We start from the raw sequence: 20,440 nt of genomic DNA on the forward strand, positions 1-20,440 counted from the left end.
TGCTTTCAGGTCGCTGCCAGGTCTTGTGACTTTACGGTCTTCATTCAACATGAGCACTACGCTGAAGTTCACGGTGCTGTTGCTGGCCCTCGGCTTTTGCCAGGGGCTGCAGCACAACTATGACAACTACATCGAGGAAGAAGAAGGAGTCGAGCCCGTTTCCCAGGCTTCAAAATATGGCTCTCTGTGGCCTCTTCCGCAGAAAGTGCAGACCTCAGAGGTTTCACTGAAGTTGTCCGGCTTCAGCTTCAAAATTGTTGACGCCAAAGGGTCATCCGCTGGCCCGAGCTGCAGCCTCCTGCAGAACGCGTACAGGAGGTGAGAAGCTGGGTTTTAATCAGCTGGGTTGTATATGTATGTGTTTTAGCTCGCTTTTGTTTCTGCCCCCTCCCCAGTTCCTTGTAAGACGAAAACAAAAGCTTCGTTGCTGCGTTCAGGAGCCGGTCTCCGCTTCATAAACAAGATCCTCACCTGTTTGTCTCTCTCAACAGGTATTACGAGTACGTGTTTGGAGGTGCCAAAAAACAGAAGCCGAGCAAAACCTGGCGAACAGGCCCATCTGAGCTCACGGAGCTGCAGGTGTGGATCACATCACCTGACTCTGAATGTGACGGTTTCCCCAGTGTGACATCTGATGAGTCATGTGAGTCTGTTCCTCTTTGATATCCCATTTAATCCTGTTGTTTATTACGGTTCTTCCGCGCAGTAACCAAGTACTTTTACTCAAGTACTGCAATTGAGTATGAATTTCAAATAATTGGCACATCTGTATATAATACAATACAGTTTAACAGCACTGCACACTACTGACTGAAGGATGAGTTACTTATAAAACTTTGGCATGAATTTATAAAATATGATGCATCAGCTGCTCATCAGTCTATAAAGTAGTTAAAGCTTGACCAGTGAAATGCTGCTGACTATTATTAGTATTAGTACTTTTTCTTAAGTAAATGATCTAAATATCTAAATATCTTCTTGATCACTGCTTCTGCAGAAATGGAAGTTGCATACTGATATCTGCAGGACTCTGCTGATTAATTATGATATTCATCCATTGCTATTTCAAGTTTCTTCCCTGACAAACCAGTGGTACATTTTTTGGCAAGTGTCTAGTTGGTTGATTGGTTGCATTTTTCTGCTGAGCGAGTAGTATTACCTTTTGATACTTAAAGTACATTTTGCTGATAATACTTTTTCTTAGGCAGGAACTTCAATAAAGGTTTTTTGCTTTTTATTTTTACGCATATTTTCACATTGTTGTAGTGTTACTTTTACTTAAGAACAGGTTCTGATTTCTTGACGACATGGGGCATCGATCTGATTCTGTGTGCTCATGATTTGCCGGTGGAATTAGAGTTTACCTGGCCAACAGATACGAGGATTAACACGGTTAATCTACACTGAACGTTTAAAGCCCCCCTCTAATACCCTCCATAATAACCACCTGCAAAGCTTTGACAACTCTGTAAATTTACATGCAGTGTACAACTGTTTGTGTCCACAGATGAACTGTCAGTGAAACAGCCGGTTGCTGTCCTGAAAGCACCGAAGGTCTGGGGAGCTCTGCATGGTAGGACTTTTTTCTTTGCCTGTTATTACACCATTTGAAAGCAAACTCTGCTTTTGTGACATTTATTTTCATTATTTATTAATTAATTGTTATTATTTCTTTTGAATAATTGTTTGGTGTAATGTACAATACATCAGAAAAAAAGTGATAAATGCCCGTCACAATTTCTCAGAGCTTAAGATAATGTCCTTAATATTGGAAATTATTTTCAATCAGTGATTCAAAACCCGAAAGACAAACAATGTATAATGATATAAAACAGAGAAAAGCAGAATCTAAGAAGCAGGAAGCAGAAATTACAAATTACACTCATTATGCTGAAGTCACCATTACGACCGATGATCACAGATAAAAGTCTGATACAAAGTTTCACTTTGTTGTTGCCCTCACTCCTTGTACGATAAAATTACAGTGTGCTTGTTTATTGCCCTATCTAAAGGCAAATGACTTTCAAGAACTGCACCTGATTAATTACGATGTTTGCTTTTATTTTTCATTGTTTCCATGGTTTTTAGGTTTGGAAACGTTCAGCCAGTTGGTGTATGAAGATGAATATGGAGCTGTAAGTGAAGGACAATATGAGTGTTTCTAACTTTCTAATCTTAATGAGGACATTTTGTTGCACTTGACATCCACAGCTGGTCAGCCTTGCTGTATATGAGCCAGGCTTTAACTCAAGCTTATTTCAACTGTGTTTCCAGAAAAGCATCAATTCCACAGCAATCATTGACTTCCCCAGATTTGCGCATAGAGGCATCTTACTGGACACCTCTCGGCACTTCCTGCCCATTAAAGTCATCTTGGCTAATCTGGTACGTCAATAATAAGAGCTGCTTATTTTGTTTGTCTCATTTCTAATTTTCATTTACAATTTTAAATACATAAATCCTTTGTCCATTCATACAGGAAACAATGGCGATGAACAAATTCAATGTCTTCCACTGGCACATCGTCGACGATCCATCCTTCCCATACCTGAGCCGAACGTTCCCACAGCTGAGCCAGCAGGTCAGTGCGACTGCGTTTTTCATATTAGCACACTGTATTTGTTACAATCCACCAGAAGAGCTTATTCGTCACACTGTTCACAGGGATCTTACCACCCGTACACACACGTGTACACGCCCGCTGATGTGAAGATGGTGATTGAGTTTGCACGCCTGAGAGGCATTCGCGTCATCCCAGAGTTCGACACTCCGGGACACACACAGTCCTGGGGCAAAGGTGAGAATTACTACTAATAACTGGTGGAGAGGAGCTTTCTGTGTCACCGCCCTTTTTTTGTACGCACCTGGAAACACTATCTGAAAACAATAAAGCATAAAAAAAATGAATCTAACCTGTCTGTCCCTCTCAGGCCAACCCGATCTGCTCACACCGTGCTACTCTGGCGCCGAACCCTCCGGCTCCTTCGGACCAGTAAACCCCATCCTGAACACCACGTATGAGTTCATGGAGCAGTTCTTCAAGGAGGTCAGCTCTGTGTTCCCTGACGCCTACGTTCACCTGGGAGGCGATGAGGTGGACTTCAACTGCTGGTGAGACGGTGTACGCGATGTTGGAAACTTCTCAGCATCAGAGACCGGACAAGCGTTAACATCTGCTGCTGTTTTTGCTCTGACCTGCAGGAAGTCCAACCCGGACATTAAGAAGTTCATGGATCAGCAAGGCTTCGGACAGGACTACAGCAAACTGGAATCATTCTACATCCAAAAGTTTGTTTCACATTTATACCTTAGTATTTTCCTTGATCCCTACATTTTATTCCTAATTTCTTTCCATGTTTTATTGTCCTTTTAGACTCTTGGATATCGTCACCACCACCAAGAAGGGCTACATGATCTGGCAGGAAGTCTTTGACAATGGTGTTAAGGTAAAATAGAAATTGTGTGTTTTGCTGTCTCAATTAAAGTTATTTGCATGTTAGAGTTAAGAATGAGGGATTTTTTTTTATGCTATATAAAACAAGGTGTTTGGGAAAGTACTTTATCAACATTTATAAGTCACTTGTGTTTTTGTTTTTTCATCCTGTGTTACAATAGTTTCACATTCTGGGAGATAATTTCCTTTTGTGCTGAAAGTTATATGAACAGATCAATACCACTCATGTCTAAATATGAAGCTAATCAGCAGCCAGTTATGTGTGCACAAAGACTGGAAATGAGAGTAAACAGCAAGTCTGACTCTGTCCAAAGGTAAGAAACCCCAACTACCAGCACCTTTGATGGGTCTGTAATTAACTCATTATCTGTAATTAACTCATTATCTGTAATTAACTCATTAGCAGTATTTGTCAAATGTCATTATGCGAAAGAGAAATGACTTACTGTGGTTTTAAGGGTGGAAGTTGCTACTGCTGGCTAATTGTCTGGCGCATAACCTCCGTTAAGCCACAGCTTGTTCTCACACTATAGTTTTAAGATATAATGTTTTAAGATATTATATAATGTGCTAATTATTGAGCTTTAAAGGTGCTGGTAGACCAGTTTTGTTATTTTTTTGGACAGAGCCAGGCTGGCGGTTTCCCCCCGGTCCAGGATTTTAAGCTAAGCTAACTGGATGTTTTTGTATTTGGCATACAAACACGAGCGTGGTCTCTATCTCAGAAAGAAAACAAATGTATTTCCCAAAATGTTGAACTATTCCTTTAACCATGACCGCCTGCTCTGTAGTATGTGACCTAAGAACAGTAGCTTGGCCTGTAACAATTGCAGCTAAAGCCTGACACAGTAGTGCATGTGTGGATCGGCGGCGGGTCTAATGAGGAGATGGGCAAGGTGACGGCAGCGGGATACACCACCATCCTCTCCGCCCCATGGTACCTAGATTATATTAGCTACGGACAGGACTGGCAGAGGTACTACAAGGTTGAGCCACTCAACTTCAACGGTTAGTTTTCACTAAAAAAAAAAAAAATTGTGTTTTATGTCGAATCAGTTCATTTGGTGGAGGGAAAACTCTGATTTGGGTTTGATTTAACTGAGGCAACAAAAAGTATTCTGGACTTTGTTCAACAGGCTTACGCTTGAAAACTGCACAGTTGTGACAAGGAGAGAGTCAGATACAGACCTGAGGTGAACATGGGGCAGTGTGGTTGGTGGTTTCAGATGTTTCTTTCATGGGTCAATGTAGTTCACCGCTATGGAGGACCAATCCTGGTTTGTTTGAAACAATAACCAAATAAACTAAAGGTGAAGTAATTAATCAGCAACAACGTTGGCACCGAAAGGAAGTCCACTCCTTGTCCTGGAGGTCCAGGGTTCAAGTCAACCAGCCGGGGCGAAATAAGTCAGGTTTGGTCCTCCATGAACACGGACCAAGACGAAAGTAGGACTGAACCTTTTCAATTTCCAGACACTTTCCCAAAATGTCATCATGCAGATTGTGACATTATCATCTGCGACTAATTAAAAAGGAAGATAATCAAAACACAAAAGACACATTAATGTCTGGAGTGGATTCGAAACAATAGAAGGCTCTAACATTTTCGTCTTCGCGCCCCCCCCCCCTTCACCATTTCTCTCTTATCTTGCTGATACTGACACTCTCATGTATGTATGTATGCCGTGTAGCTGAAACCAGACACAATTATCCACGTTTGGAAAGGAACCAAGCAGCAGTACCAGAATGAGATGGCAAATGTTACATCATCAGGGTACCAGACCCTGCTGTCCACTCCCTGGTACCTGAACCGTATCTCCTACGGCCAGGACTGGCGGGGCCATTACAAGGCTGACCCGCAGGATTTCAAGGGTTTGTGTTCACATGATTGAATTATTTAGCAAGCTTTTTTTTCCCCCGGCACATTTTCACTGGTTGTTGTTTTTTTTTGTTTTTTTTCTCAGTATTTACATAAGGAAGGGTGTTGGGAGTTTGCCTCAGTCATATGATTCTGTTTTATTGCTGTGTTGTTGATCTGACCCAGATTTTATCAGCTGTATTGTTGGACTCTGTTGGACACAGATCTGAAACGTTGTGGAGTTGTCACTCCTGTGCAAATACGTGTAAGCCTGTTGAATGAACAGAGGGAAAATATCTTGATATCTTTGCTCTCAGAGGGGAGAAAATCAACATAATCGTAATTCAGTTTAATTAAGCATTTTATTTCTTTTTATTGTATTATCTCTAGTCCTGTGGAGTTTTACATTCTCTGGATGTTGGTGACGCTGCTTGAGCTCATCAGACATTACTTTTTAAAACAGGAACTGAAGCACAGAAGAAACTTGTGATTGGTGGAGAAGCCTGTTTGTGGGGAGAATATGTCGACGGCACCAACCTGACACCCAGACTCTGGTATGTCTCATGTGATTCCTTAATTATGTTTTTTGAACCTTGACACATCACATGAAAATGAATGGACTGATATCTTTTTTTTTTTTCTCTTGTCTTCTATCACTCCCTCAGGCCTCGTGCCAGTGCTGTGGCGGAGCGGCTGTGGAGCGCCAAAGAAGTGACGGACATCAACGACGCCTTCAACAGACTGTCGGTGCACCGCTGTCGTATGGTGGAGTAAGTATCTCGCATCTCTTTATACCATTCACTACATCAGTGCAAGTCTCCAAAAGCTGTGCCATCACACTAACCCACATTAAACAGAACTGTATAAAAACATATTCCTCGTATTTTCCTGTCTAAGGCGCGGGATCCCAGCTGAGCCGCTGTTTTCCAGCTACTGTCCCCGTGAGTACAAAGGTGTCTGAGAACAACTGAAAGACCGGCCGTGTGGACGGAAAAGGGAAAAGGAATCAAGTCCATATACGATAAACTCCATGATTGCATTTTAAACTGAGAAATCAAATGCTAAACTGCTCTTCTAGAGATACACTGGCAATGTATTGCTACACCGAGACACGCACAGAACTCATGATCACATCTGATGCTGTTAAACATCCTGAATCATGAATGCAGTCACTGCTTTTTTTTTTATGAATGTTTGTACAATTGTGAATAAAATGTTGATATTTTAGATGCTAGTCCATTGTTTCATTTTGAAAGACAAGGTTATGAGGTAATTGGTTGCACATTTATTTTACATCCAACTAAGAACACGTTACACTATTTGTATAGTTGTTTTCATCCTGGATATTCACATTATAAACAGCATTTTCAAATCTGATAGTCCTGGAAAAGTCTGTTTGGGTAGATGCCATGTGTCTGTCAGAGAGCGCCATTCCTGATGGGTCACAGTGTTACCAACCTGAATCACAGCAGGCCACGCATTCTTTTAAGAAGCGTGTTCTGGTCCTGGGGGTTCATGGCCTCGTAGTTGTCCAGCTCCAGGGAGAAGGTGGCGTTGCCGGATGTAAGCGTTCGCAGGATGGTGGAATATCCCTTCACAAGGAAACACGTGTCAATAACTTAAACCGAAAAACATACAGATAAAATGTTTGAATCAGATGTCACCTCACCATCATTTCTGCCAAGGGCACGGTCGCTAGTAGCACCTTGTTGTCATGACGACTCTGGATGTCTCTGACGGTACCTCGTCTTTGGGCTAAATCCCCCAGCACGGAGCTCAGGTGTTCCTCCCCAACCGTCACCTCCAGTGACATCACTGGCTCCAGGATCTGACTTCCTGCTAGCCTCAGGGCCTGCGTCCAAACAAACACGACTGTAGCTTCTCTATGGACAACCCTGCAGTTTACAGCTCTCACATATCATGATGTTTTACCTTGAGCATGCAGCGGGACACACAGGCAGACACCATGGCCGGAGACGTTCCTGGTTCCATGGCGACACTCTGGATCAGTGTAGATACACTCTGTAAAGGATAACCTAGCAATGGACCTGAGGGTGTGAGCAGACATCAGTCAGTGTCATTATATAATAACAATCTGACAAGTTTACGTTCCTTCTTTAAAGGCCCTGAAAACTATTACACTCAGTTTCTTACTGCGTGAACACAGTTTTGTGTGTGTGTGTGTGTGTACTTTGTCCTCAGGTCTATCTTGTAAAAGGGGATCTTAATCTCAGTTCCAGATTAAATAAAATTAAACACCCACGCAGCTTTGAAAAAAAGAAGATCAGTTCACAATAAAAAAAGATTTTTTTTACTGCCCATGCATCAGCGACAGCCGGGGCCAGAGACAACACGTTTTCAGGTTGTCCGTCCATCCCATTCCTGTGAACGTGATATCTCACTAACGGCTTGAGGGAATTTCTTCAAATTTTGCAGAAACATTCACTTGGAGTTCAGGGTGAATTCATAAGAATTTGGTAGTAAGAGGTCAAAGATCCAGATCACTGTGACCCCACAAAACATATATATGGCCGTAAGTCACAAATTCATACACTATGACACAAGTTCAAGTTGATGTTCTGCAAAAACACTTCTGGCCATTTTTCGATGCCGTAACTCAGGAAAGGGAGATTGTGTAAACCGAACATTTCCTGCAACAGCTGGTTGGTGGAGACACACAACTCTAGTTTTCACATATCACACAGAAGAATTAAATCAATCAACCACAAGCCAGTTAACAACTTGTTTTCCTGAACTTGAACTTTGTTGTTTATCTAGTGATAAAGATTTAATGTTAGAGAGACTGTTGTTAGAAATGTTAGAAAAGTTTTCAGGGCCTTTAAGAAAGAGAATAAATGAGTTTAGTCAGTGCTACCTTGAAGGTATGAACTGTGCACTCCATTCTCCACTGCATCTTTCATTTCCTGTGGTATATGTCCCCCAACTTCATCTGTGAAAGCTAATTCACATGAACCACTTGTAGAGATGTCCACAGGCCTGACGGCCAGCTCCACTGTCGCAACATGTCTTCTCTCACCAACTGTCCGGTCCAGTGTATCTACATTATAAGCAATGAGGAAAATCAATGCAGGAACAGAATGTGGTCGACAGGAATGATGTCTCCCCCACCTAATGCACCGATGTATGTTTGCTGTACCTGCCGCAGAGGCCTCGTGGAGAATAGTCTCCCGATAAGCCACCTGTAGTGGTCCAAGGTGCGTCTTGATGCCGTACTCTCTTCTGATTCGATCATGGATGATCTCGATGTGCAGCTCTCCCATCCCACACAAAACAGTCTGAGAAAGGAGAGTGAAGGACATTTAGTTGACTCACTGTGGCAGAGGCTCTGACCTGGTTAATCCAATGATGGTATTACCTGCCCAGAATCAGGGTCAACCCTGACTTTAAGACTGGGGTCTTCTCTCTGGAGGCAGTTAAGTGCATTCTCAAGATCTTTCAGAAAAAAAAACAATGTGTGAGTGACAAGTTTTCAGGAGTGCAGCTAAGCTCTTGTGCATGTGTAACAAAGCTATAACCGCTGTCACTGACCTGCCTGCTTGGCCATGGTGGGTGGTTCTATAGTGCAGAAGAAGACGGGATCAGGGACCTCCACTCCTGAAAGCACCACGGTCGCATTTTCCCCGCCCTTCTTCCCCAACCCGCTCTCATTTTGGGCTCGGCGGCCTGCAGCTGCTGCCGAAGCCTTGGATGAAACGATGGTGTCCCCTGTGACTGTCTTAAGTGAAAGCAGAAAAAGTAAACAACCTTTTGAGGAAGAAAATATTCAATTTAGCAAATAAGGAATACGACAGTGATGTTCTACCTGCTTCAGTCCTACAGTTAGTGCAATGTTTCCCGCTGTCATCGAGGGGATTTCCACATGCTGATCAGCAAACGGCACCAGCAGCCTGCTCATCCTCTCTCTACAGACAACATGATGCAAAGATGAAAAGGTTTGACACTAATCATCAGGGTCAAAACTGAGTGGGTTACATTTCCCAGGGAAACGACATACATGCTGTTCCTGTTGATGTTGTGGACGGCTGTCTGTGGTTTCAGAGTACCAGAGTAAATCCTCAGAAATACCAGAGGACCGCGCTGCTTGTCGTGGAGAACCTTGAAGGCCAGAGCACATAAGTCATCTTTGTACCAGCGCCTGCGGGATGAGGAATGTAAAAATAAAAAAAAAACCCTTACTGTCTGACAACAATGACCAAATGTACTGTTTATAGAAACATATTTTCATACTGGCATGTTACAGTAATTGAAGGACAATTCCAGCATCATTTGACTTTTGGCTCATTTTTATGTATCTTCTATCTATTTACCAATAATTGTGATAATAAGTGAGAGACCAATGAATTTGTCTGATATCTGGCATTTTGAGATAAAAGGCATTCGCCAATATCTGCGCTCATGAGGCTGATAAACAAAAAATGTCTGTAATTGTAAATTGTAAATTTTGTTAAAGTAAAGTTTAGTTTTTTGATTACTTGTGGAAATTCCCTTTTTTTAATGTAAAATAATAAGTAGCGTGCAGATCTACTTAAACCAACAGACACACATTTTTTTATTTTCAAATATTTTTCTTTGTTCAAGTGATTAATATTTTAGTGTTAAATATAAATGTTCATTACGTTCAGCAATCTTGTGTCTCCTTTGTTATTATGATTAAATTGATGTATTTCATCAGATGTATAAAAGAAAAACAACATTTAAACACCCATATAACTCATATCAAGCCAGTTCATTCATACCCATTAAATTCCACATGATGAGGAAACTTTCCACTGAAACTGTCCATAGAATTAAACTGAAACTATCCAACGAGCCTGAACAAATACTCTCAACATGCTGGAATCATTCTTTCACTCAGTGTTATGACAGTTCTGGTCAAAGTTGGTCACATGTTAAATAGTTCACTCACACCAGGTCGTGGTGCCGTTCATTCGGGGCAGGCAGGTAGGCGATGATGGCATCTAAAAGCGGCTGAACACCTTTGTTCCTCAAAGAGCTCCCACAGAGGACTGGGACGCCTTTACGGGCCAGAGTCACCCGCCGCACAGCCTCTTGTAGCTGCAGACACATCAGCTAAGTTTACTCTGTATTCACGACTAACTGTGCTACTTTCTAGGCTTCTGAACCGGGATCATATATTACTCACTTTGACTGAGGGGACTGCATCAAAATTATCACCAAAATCAGTCAGCAACAGTTCAGCAAACTCGTCATCCAGATCAGCAACCTGTGATTGGGAAAGGAAATACATACTGGAGGAAAAATACAAACAATCAACAACATCATTCATCACTGCTGAAAACAATATGACATGTACCTGTTCGATTAAAGCCATCCTGGCCTCGTTCACCTCCTGCAGGAGTTCTGGCTCATCAGACTGGTCGAGAGGTTTGCTTTCAAACATTCGTCCGTCATCTCCCATAGATCTTAGCTTCCATATCAGCTTCTGGTTGGTTAACAAGTCAACCACACCTGTGAAGTTCCTGCCGCTGCCAACAGGAATCTACGAAACAAGATTCAGGAGACAAATAAAATACACGGTGACATGACTCCTATTAGGTTTGTTGCATTTACTTCCTTTGTATTGTGCGTTAGAAATTGTACAGTAATTAAAATACATTTGGACAACTTGAACTACTTATTTCAGTCATTACAAGGTAATTCCTTTAACGGCATTTAAAAGTTACCCTTCATCAAAGATTCACCTCTTGTTTTCTTACCTGCAGGAGGACTGGATTCGCTTTCAGCTTCTGTCTTATGCTCTCGATGGAAAAACTCAGGCTGAGAGAAATAAAAATAAATAAATAAAGGCAGTTTCCAGTAAAAGATTTTGGAAAAAGCAAAATAAGTGGTACACAGTATGGTTGGACTGTTGAGTCACTCACTTGGCTGCAGGTTTGTCCATTTTATTCAGAAAACAAACACAGGGAATGTGGTGCTTCTCCGCTTGCCTCCACACGGTCAGAGTCTGAGCCTGTTGTCAGGGCAACAGAAGATGCTGTGATCAGAGTGCACCCAATTTTGCGACACAGTAATTAGAGAAAAAGCTGTTTGAAAGCAACAGGCTAACCTCGACACCAGCTGAGGCGTCAAACACTGCAACAGCTCCATCAAGAACGCGAAGCGCCCGCTCCACCTCGAGAGTAAAGTCAACATGTCCTGTGATCTCACACACACACACACACACACACACACACACACACACACACACACACACACACACAGTGTAGTTTGAGGAGCCGCTTCTTCTCATTTCCATTGGGATATTTTAGTCTAAGAAGGATGCTTACATATAATATCTCTACCTGGGGTGTCTATAAGGTTTATTCTATGACTTTTCCAATCAAATGTGACTGCTGCCGACTGTATGGTGATGCCGCGCTCCCTCTCTTGAGCCATAAAATCTGTGACTGTGTCCCCGTCGTCTACATCTAAAAGCAACAGTGACAGAAATAAGCCGAGAGGCAGAAACAAACAGGCAGTCTGTAAGTTGTAAAGAATTAACAGTGTTCACATCTCTTCCTCCTTCACACCTCCTAGTGCCCTCGTATAGCCAGAGTAATAAAGCATCCTCTCTGTGGTTGTCGTCTTTCCTGCGTCGATGTGGGCCATGATGCCGATGTTTCGGATCCTGCAGATACAGCACACAAGTTAACACGGAGCTGAACCTAAAGAGTATTTCAGCCAAGTGACTGCAGAATGCAATTACTTACTTGGATATGTCCGGGTTGACCACGGCCCGCAAGGATTTCACATCATCTATGACAGTGAACATGAAGTACAGCAATGACGATCTGACTGAGTTAGTGATGCTGTGTGTAAGTTTCTGTTACTGAATATGTTTTCCAAAGAATCAATTATTAATCAATGCAATGTCATAAATAATGACTAATGCACAACTGCTCATGCCGGTCAAAAATAAAACCCCAAAAAGTATATGTTCAGTTTCAAAGTTCAATCCTCGACTTAGCAAACAGCAGCTGACAAAACAAATTCCATTTAGTAGCAGTTCTGGAGCTTTCAAACATATTAAATGAGCTTCATTTAGCAGGTGTCATTCTAATCATCCGCCAATGCAACAATATGGAAAACGTATCTGCTGGTGAAGATCATGTAATATGATCAAAAACCTCAGCTACTAAATGGACTTTGGTGGTGGTGAGGATAGTTTGTCAACAAAATAAAAGATTTACTGTGTAATGATGTGAAACATTGAAGCAAACAAATGTAATATTTAAACCAGCAAATGTGTAACATTTATAACTGATGACTGAATCCAATAATTGATTACCAAAATTGGAATCAACTAGTTTCCTGTTTCTTGACAAATCAATAAATCAACTAATTAAAACATGTCCGTTAATGGATCCAATTAAGAAAACAACCTACCTGGAAGAAAGCTGTATTGTCTCTTTACATGACAGCTTACTCTGCATCTGCAGCTCTGCAGCCCTGCAGTTAAAAAATACCTTCCCTGTGGACGACAACGACCCTGTTATGAACTCAACATAATATCAATATATTGTATCACTGACAAAACATATTTTAGAAAAGCTGTTACTTACCCAAATCATCCTGCTAAATGTGCTAAAGGCTCTAACACGCATCTTTGATGTCTAGTTATCTTCCAAGCTTCTCCCTCAGGATGAAAAAAAGCTTCAGGTGAGCCATAGTGGAGGAACATTAGTTAAAAGAAGCAATGTCTGCCTATTTTTAATGGCTGCACCATAAGCAGGAGGAAGAACAGAAAGACTACTGCTATAATAAGCTGAATAATACTGGACGTCTTAAAGACTGGAAGCATTAAAAAGGCATTCAAGTGTCCTACAAAATGAAGTAATCTTTCATACTGTCATAAAAGTCACGCTTTCATAAGGTACATCCCCAAAATAGATTCATAGGAACAAGCGTGTAAGGCTTATAGTTCCGGGTATGAAAACAAAACTTGCTCCGTCAATGATAAAATAGTTTAATATACCTACATAAAATCACACATGGATTATATACTGTTATTATATTTTAAAGTATATGATAATTATGTAATTTATCCTTAATCGTTAATAATGGACCAGTGTCGCGATAAGCCGTTCATATTTGATCTACGGACATCCGGTTGCATCACGATGACGTACTTCCTCTAAGTTTCGGCTCCGGGGAAAACAACATCTAAAGGACCCCAGCCTCAAGAATAAAACACCGAATATCCTGCGTCTGTACCAACTGATATCATCTTCAACGGATTCATCGTAACACGTAACTTCTTAACCACAAAATGGTATGGAAGCAACCTTTTAAACTGTATTATCTTTACTTTAATCGGGCAGTTTAACGCGTTAGCATGTTATGGTAGCATTAGCTTTGGTTGACATGTGGCGGGGTGACGTACTGCTTTACTCTGTGTAGGACGAGTTTCTGTGTATAAAGTGTTTATATGAAAACTGTTTGACCGCCACTGACGAATGTAATTACAGGTGTATGAGCGTGAAAGCTCTGTTTCTGTGAAAGTTGCCTCACTTGTTTACCATCTATATGGCGTGCTCAGTTGTAGATGCGTGAACGGCGTCACACAACCTTAAAGTTCAAATCCTTTACCTGTAATATTTATAACATGTTATCCAGTCTGGATCTAGCTATGCTTTCTGCATGACATGTCGCTAGGTGTTGCCTTTATTAATGACGTTGATCTGAATTTGAAAATTAAGCTGAATTGTTTTTGTGCGTCTTCTGACTGCTTGTCTGCCCAACCAACAATAACAAACCAGTATATATAAACTTCTCAGTGATATAAAATAGAGTATAGCAGCAAATCTTTGCATTAATGAAACAAGAACCATATAATGTTTGGCGTTTTTGTTTTCAAAAAATGTATAATTTATCAATTAATTTTGTTTAAGCCATGAAAGTATCTGAAGATCTGTATAGCTAACTGGAAAATGTAGATGCCTGCCCCAAACCAAACCTGTGAATTTCTTACAATTCATAACAAGAAGAACTGAATTTCGTGTTTGGTTCTTCATTTGTAGCCCCAGAACGAGCACATTGAGTTGCACCGCAAGCGGCACGGCTACCGCCTGGACCACCATGAAAAGAAAAGGAAGAAGGAGAGCCGTGAGGCCCATGAGCGGTCGCACAAAGCCAGGAAGTTGATTGGTTTGAAGGCCAAACTGTACCACAAACAGAGACATGCAGAGAAGATCCAGATGAAGAAGACGTGAGTATAGAGGGAGAAATGTGGCTTTGTTGAAAACAGTGCTTATTTTTCTAGCTGGTTTAGAAAAACAAAACATGAAAACTGTGCCTTATTAACAGTCAGACAAATCTGACTTGTATCTTTGCAGCATCAAAATGCATGAACAGAGGAAGACAAAACAAAAGAATGATGATAAGACGCCAGAGGGAGCAGTGCCAGCCTACCTCTTGGACAGAGAGGGACAGTCCCGTGCTAAGGTCCTCTCCAACATGATCAAGCAGAAGAGGAAAGAAAAGGCTGTAAGTGTTGGCTTGTCAGCAGCATCCATTTTTGGTGCTTTTATGTGTGGAAATGATATCAATGTTGTCTAAACCCATATGTGTAATATTTTCTGTAGGGTAAATGGGAGGTGCCCCTGCCAAAGGTGCGTGCCCAAGGAGAGACAGAAGTGCTTAAAGTCATCAAAACTGGAAAGAGACAAAAGAAAGCCTGGAAGAGAATGGTCACCAAAGTTTGCTTTGTCGGTGATGGCTTCACCCGTAAACCTCCAAAATATGAGCGTTTCATCAGGCCTATGGTAAGATCTCATTGTTGTTTTGAAATGTTTTAGACATTACGTGACAAGCTACACTTGAACTAAACCCCAACACTGTTTTTTTGTGTGCATTAGGGTTTAATGTTGAAGTGCCTTACTCCTAAATCACCTGGTTCTCTGTGTTCTTCTTCAGGGTTTACGTTTTAAGAAAGCTCATGTCACACATCCAGAGCTGAAGGCCACATTCTGTCTTCCCATCCTTGGAGTGAAGAAGAACCCTTCCTCACCTCTTTACACCTCTCTGGGAGTCATCACAAAAGGAACAGTCGTAGAGGTCAATGTCAGCGAGCTGGGCCTGGTTACACAAGGAGGAAAGGTTGTCTGGGGTGAGTGCTCGAGTCTATGTGAAGCCATAACAGCATTGGTGAATGTATTTACATGCGCTGCAGCAATCGCTTTATTCCCACTTTTGGGAATGACTCAGAAACATCAACAATAAATTCAACTTCCATCCTCAGTTCAAAGGGCTAAACTGCCCGTTTACGACAGCTCTACACAGTATTGCGCATACGTTTCTTGTGAAAAAATTCTGAGGATGCTTTCAAAAATAATGCAATCAATAGTTTTTATTTATCAATTAACGTCATACAAAATTCAAGTACTCTTGTGCAGGTTGAACAGGTTGTTCCAAGCGTCTTAGAGAATGTACCACGCTTCTTCTGTAGATTCAGGCTGTCTCAGTGTCTTCTGTTTCTTCATACACTACTACAGTACTCAGTTTTAAGAAAATATCTTAATTAGTCTGCAAATGAATACTAAAAAAATATTTCTGGATATATTAATGTGGTACTTGATAATGTTGTAACTAAAATTTCTTCTGCTTCTCAGGTAAATATGCCCAGGTGACAAATAACCCAGAAAATGATGGCTGCATTAATGCAGTCCTGCTGGTATAAGACTCTCAACCTTTATACGGACTGTGCCTGGTAACTCTTAATTACCACAAAGAACATAAAGCTGCAACATGCAAGGGGCTTAAAATCATGGGATTTTCAGGAAGATCGCGGATGCAACACAGCAGTGTTTGGACGTTCAGAGGAAAATAAAATGAGGTGATTACTGTGTTAAACTTGATATAAATAAACTTGATATGACACCAGATAATGCTTTTGTCCCTGTCTTTGCTCACTACTAAAATATTCCACATAATAATAAACAGTTAAGCAGTTGAGTCAGTTTTGTCACTGAAAACTGAAATTATTGAACACAGGAATTATTGTGAAAATTGGGCTGAATGATCCTAATAAAGTAAATATGGATTAAGCTGTTCCATAAAGCCAACTCATGGATTGTTATCACACCAATTCATTCATTGTTCACAGCAACACATTTGTTAAACATAATATGAAAAATTAAACAGCAGAACAACTATAGCAACCACATTGATTCACAGAAAACTTGCAACTTTTCTTCAACAGATTAAAAAACTAATTCAGTGACCTGTCATAGTTTCAAGACGCATTCATTAAGAATCTCATAGGAAAAAAAGCACCATCTTTGAAACTTTCATTGTGACATAATAGCAAAGATCAAACCCCGTATTCAGTTACAAAGGATAATATTCCAATCTTATTATTTCTTCATTCAATTAGCGCTGAGCGCTTTCATCAGCTCATTCATTCAGTGTAAGCGAGAGGAAACATTGGTGCTGACCCTCTTCATGGCCCCGAGGTCAGACAGAAACCTTGAGAGAGCCATCTGAAGAGTTCAGTCAGGTTTTCTTTGTAAAAAAAGTGCACATTGTGATCGAACGTAGCATCCTTCCGATTTTGATATTAAAGGTAGAAGTGCAACTTTTTGTCTACCGTCTTGCAGCCAATGGTAGAGAAGATTCTTTCAGATTTGGGGAAATAGACTAAGTCTTTGGCCAGTCTCTCTGCCACATCCGGGTTTGGCAAAATTCCTCTGGTTTTCATCTCAGCCTTGACACACTGGATGACGTGGTTGTACTCCAGAGGCAGGAACGGGATGAAGTAGTCCACCATTTTCTTCGAAATCAAACTTGAACGAAAAAAGCCACCTAGAGAGAGAGTTTAATAGGTATTTCCAGTAGGAAAAAAAGGCCAGGTTTTTTTTTAATTTTTTATCAAGGCTAATTACTGAATGATAATGACACAACAGCATTCCAGCATTTATACTCACTTTGGGTGTTGTCGAACAGTGATCGAGAAAGCGGTGTTTCCAGGTCTACGAGCTTGATATCCTCCCGTCTTCGTCCTGCTTTCTTGAAATCTAAAGCTGTCTGAGCGATGACGTCTCCCCCTTCATTGCTATGAGGAAGATCAGAAACAGGCCACATATTAGAATGTGCCTCTGTTTATCTGTTGTTACCAGTGGCCATTCAGAAAAAGCTATAAACCCTTTTCAATTCTAATGTGGTCAGACAACACGGCATACAAAATAGTTCTGATCAAGCGTAACCCAACCCTGAGGAATACATTCAGCTTTTCACCTGAGGAAGATGAAGATGGCTTTCTGATAAGAAACTCCATCCAGCTTGTCATAGTAGTCGAGGTATGGCTTAATGCTGTCCATCAATTTAGGATCCATCTTATCCACCTCATCAAAAATGAACATGGAGCGTTCACAGTCGGCGATGCCCTCTTTGAGCCACTGCTTTAACTGATGCTGAGGAGAAACACTGACAACTTTAATTCATACAAAAGGCTGAGAAAGAACAGTGTCACTGTGTTTTAATTAAAAGTAAAATAAATCAACTTATTTATACTCCATACCTTGTAAGTTTGAAGATGTTGTTTTGGATGTGGGAAGTGATGTGTGGCTGAGAAAACATGAAAAAATCTGCTCTTAATTCCCTCCTTGTAAATGTTTTCAGCAATCAGCTGACTAGCAAAGTTCTTCCCTGTGCCGGTCCATCCATGCAGAGAGAGCACCAGAGGCTTCTTGGGGTTTGCATTGCTCATGAATCCTTCCACAGCTTTTAAGATGCTGTGTGCTGCGATGTGCTGTCCAAACAGTTTGAGGTCGAGGTCATCCGCAAATCCTGGAAAGTAGAAAGCAGAAGGTCAACTGGAGTATTGGCTGCAAAAATTGACTGAAAAACCTCACTCCGACTGTTTAGCTGATGTGGTAAGCCACCAACATCTTGCCTTGTCTCACACCATAGTTCCCCATAGTCTTGTTTTCTTCAACTATACCTACATTTAAGTACCATCAGGAAACACCAAACGGTTTTATTATTACCTTATTCATACAGCAAATCCCATACACTAAATCTAGGGCAGCATATAAATACTGTGGGAAAACCCTGTATCTGACTGAAATCTAAACCTGAAACAGTGTGACAGGCACTGTCAACATTGCAAAGATCAAAAAGTGGGTGATGGTATACCTCTGTTATTTCACTGGCTTGTGACACTATGAAGGGGTTGTCACTCATGGTTTACTATAATATACCACTCCACATTAGTATCCACAGATCCTTAATAGCAACCCCCTCTGATGAAAAGTTTTTAAGCTAGTTAACATGTCCATATGGTGTTCTTTATATAATACCAGACATTTCAAGAGAAAAATAAGCAGTCAATGTCATGACTGCATATCTCCACCTTGGAACTGCAGTGTACCAATAACAATCTCATAAAAACAGATTCGGACAGCCAGGGTTACGCCACAAACCTAAGGAACCAATCCTGTCAACTTGTGGGGACGGGGGCAGGGAAAATAAACCTGAAACATTATCAATACAGAGAGGGAGAGTTTGCATTAGCAACACTACCAACACTTTGTCAGCCATCGCCAATTACAAGCTAACAAACAAATAAAAGATGCTAACTGTGCTAACCATTCTGATACGTCTGGTAGTCGCTGTTTTTGATCACAACGGACTCCTTGTCTGAGTCTGGGTCTGACTGAGGCTCAAACATTGGTGGCTCAGACTCACCAATGTTTTCTCTAAAGCTAACCATCTTGAAACGCACTGCTCGTTCACAGGTCTCCAAAACCTTCTCAGTAAAGAGAGTGACAGTTTACATTAACACAACCACTAACACTAACTGTCCGTCACTGCCAGTTACAAGCTAATAGGCCAACAACCAACATGGGAAAATAGTGGACATTATATGATGTTAAATGGCTATATCCCCCACACAGCTCTTTATATATTGATGTAAACATACTCTAATTAAAGCACTTTAATGCCCTGTCCATCATTTTGTTTCAAACTGAATATACTGAACTCACTCACACACTCTTAACATTTACTGAGGCATTTCTGTGAGCAGTAATCTGGGGAAGGTTTTCCGCAGCAATGCCCGGACGCTGTCCTTCCTTATCAAGTGAAATCAACTTTATTGCTAGAGAACACTTAAGCACAGCTTGAACTGACCAAAGTGCTGTACAAAGTATAATAAAAAATAAATAAGATTACGTAAAAGTAAAGCAAGTAAAAACAAACGTATAAAATAAAAACATGTAAAAACACAAAGAAAGCATATTAAATATATTGCATAGACACATGTTTTATTCATTTTGAAGAGGCTTATGATTCTAAGAGCAGTTATAAAATAAAATTCTCCAAATTAATTTAGCAGTTAAAACTTTATGACATAATTGAGTCAATGTAAGCTTTCTGTTCATCTGTAATAAATGTGGAGTAAAACTTTACAACAAAACTGCAGATTTCTTCATTCAAGGGAGAGACGTCTTTCCAGACAACAGCTTATCTCCAACCTTTAACCCTTAACAATAAGGAAGTTAAATTCAGGCTCCATGCTGATTACCTAGTGTTGCTGTCACCCACACAAGGACTACAGCAGCACCTGCACCTGCACCTCCGGTCAGAACTGGGCATCGACAGTCAACTTTAACATATCTAGATCTTCAAAGAGTTGAATACTTTGAGAAATTTGATTTGTTAATCCCAAACTTCATAGAAGTAGATGACAGTGAAAAGCAAAAGATTGTAGGAGACATGCAGCTGCACAGCACTATATAGCTGCACATTAAAATAACATCAGTGACAAAGTCTATCACATATATAAAACACACACAAAACGGAAAAAAAAACTGTTTAGTGTTTTGTTTTAATCCATTTATTTAATTTTATTTTACTTGAATAGAAATGAATGTGTGTTATCAAGTATAGTCTCATATACCTACAATTCTTTCTTAATGCATTGTTAGTATTCAATTGCTCTGAATTTTTTCCTTTTCAGTACTTGCTCTTAAGAGGACCCTATAAACAGACAAGTGATACATTTTTGATTGATACCTTTCTATGGTTCAAATGAAAAAAAGCCAGTATATCATGTCCAAACTGCTTGTTGGTTGGTCAAACAGCTTCAGAAACTCAGATAAGAGGGG

General features: G+C 40.7%; 4 protein-coding genes across 6 annotated transcripts in view; 2 read left to right on the forward strand and 2 right to left on the reverse strand.

The window, feature by feature from the left end:
- Positions 1–6,539, forward strand: hexb (hexosaminidase B (beta polypeptide)). 2 transcript variants are annotated; one of them, XM_023422308.2, is made up of 14 exons: positions 1–318; positions 492–643; positions 1,508–1,573; positions 2,089–2,135; positions 2,275–2,385; positions 2,480–2,581; positions 2,665–2,797; positions 2,931–3,111; positions 3,202–3,288; positions 3,374–3,446; positions 5,146–5,326; positions 5,776–5,866; positions 5,978–6,082; positions 6,210–6,539. In XM_023422308.2, the coding sequence occupies exons 1-14, from the start codon at positions 50–52 to the stop codon at positions 6,271–6,273; spliced, it is 1,662 nt and encodes a 553-aa protein (XP_023278076.1). In that variant the 5' UTR covers positions 1–49; the 3' UTR covers positions 6,274–6,539. The 2 variants fall into 2 exon arrangements, with proteins under 2 accessions (XP_023278076.1, XP_023278077.1); XM_023422309.2 differs by lacking the exon at positions 5,146–5,326 and adding an exon at positions 4,288–4,462 and having other exon boundaries at positions 4–318.
- Positions 3,083–13,210, reverse strand: gfm2 (GTP dependent ribosome recycling factor mitochondrial 2). 2 transcript variants are annotated; one of them, XM_087178229.1, is made up of 21 exons: positions 12,896–13,210; positions 12,720–12,804; positions 12,044–12,089; positions 11,864–11,961; positions 11,636–11,761; positions 11,401–11,489; positions 11,216–11,304; positions 11,051–11,111; positions 10,648–10,833; positions 10,477–10,557; positions 10,240–10,388; positions 9,328–9,468; positions 9,136–9,235; positions 8,862–9,048; positions 8,689–8,765; positions 8,470–8,608; positions 8,188–8,370; positions 7,245–7,360; positions 6,982–7,164; positions 6,771–6,904; positions 3,083–3,195 (listed from the first exon to the last, which is right to left on the reverse strand). In XM_087178229.1, the coding sequence occupies exons 1-20, from the start codon at positions 12,935–12,937 to the stop codon at positions 6,776–6,778; spliced, it is 2,307 nt and encodes a 768-aa protein (XP_087034355.1). In that variant the 5' UTR covers positions 12,938–13,210; the 3' UTR covers positions 3,083–3,195; positions 6,771–6,775. The 2 variants fall into 2 exon arrangements, with proteins under 2 accessions (XP_087034355.1, XP_023278074.1); XM_023422306.2 differs by lacking the exon at positions 3,083–3,195 and having other exon boundaries at positions 6,575–6,904.
- A 236-nt stretch (positions 13,211–13,446) lies between these two features.
- nsa2 (NSA2 ribosome biogenesis homolog (S. cerevisiae)) lies at positions 13,447–16,219 on the forward strand. Its single transcript, XM_023422218.2, has 6 exons — positions 13,447–13,605; positions 14,354–14,541; positions 14,669–14,819; positions 14,918–15,097; positions 15,249–15,441; positions 15,944–16,219. The coding sequence occupies exons 1-6, from the start codon at positions 13,603–13,605 to the stop codon at positions 16,009–16,011; spliced, it is 783 nt and encodes a 260-aa protein (XP_023277986.1). The 5' UTR covers positions 13,447–13,602; the 3' UTR covers positions 16,012–16,219.
- A 185-nt stretch (positions 16,220–16,404) lies between these two features.
- Positions 16,405–20,440, reverse strand: part of LOC111666756 (torsin-1A-like) — a 31,360-nt gene continuing 27,324 nt past the window's right edge. The window contains exons 2-5 of the mRNA XM_023422216.2: positions 17,851–18,119; positions 17,568–17,743; positions 17,258–17,385; positions 16,405–17,135 (exon numbers count right to left, since the gene is read on the reverse strand). Coding sequence (XP_023277984.1) covers positions 16,891–17,135; positions 17,258–17,385; positions 17,568–17,743; positions 17,851–18,119 — 818 coding nt within the window. The 3' untranslated portion in view covers positions 16,405–16,890. The remainder of the gene's footprint in view (positions 17,136–17,257; positions 17,386–17,567; positions 17,744–17,850; positions 18,120–20,440) is intronic.

The sequence above is a fragment of the Seriola lalandi genome, unplaced genomic scaffold (genome assembly GCF_002814215.2).
Source record: "Seriola lalandi dorsalis isolate HSWRI2012SDOR001 ecotype SW California unplaced genomic scaffold, Sedor1 jcf7180002054680, whole genome shotgun sequence".
NCBI lineage: Eukaryota > Metazoa > Chordata > Actinopteri > Carangiformes > Carangidae > Seriola > Seriola lalandi.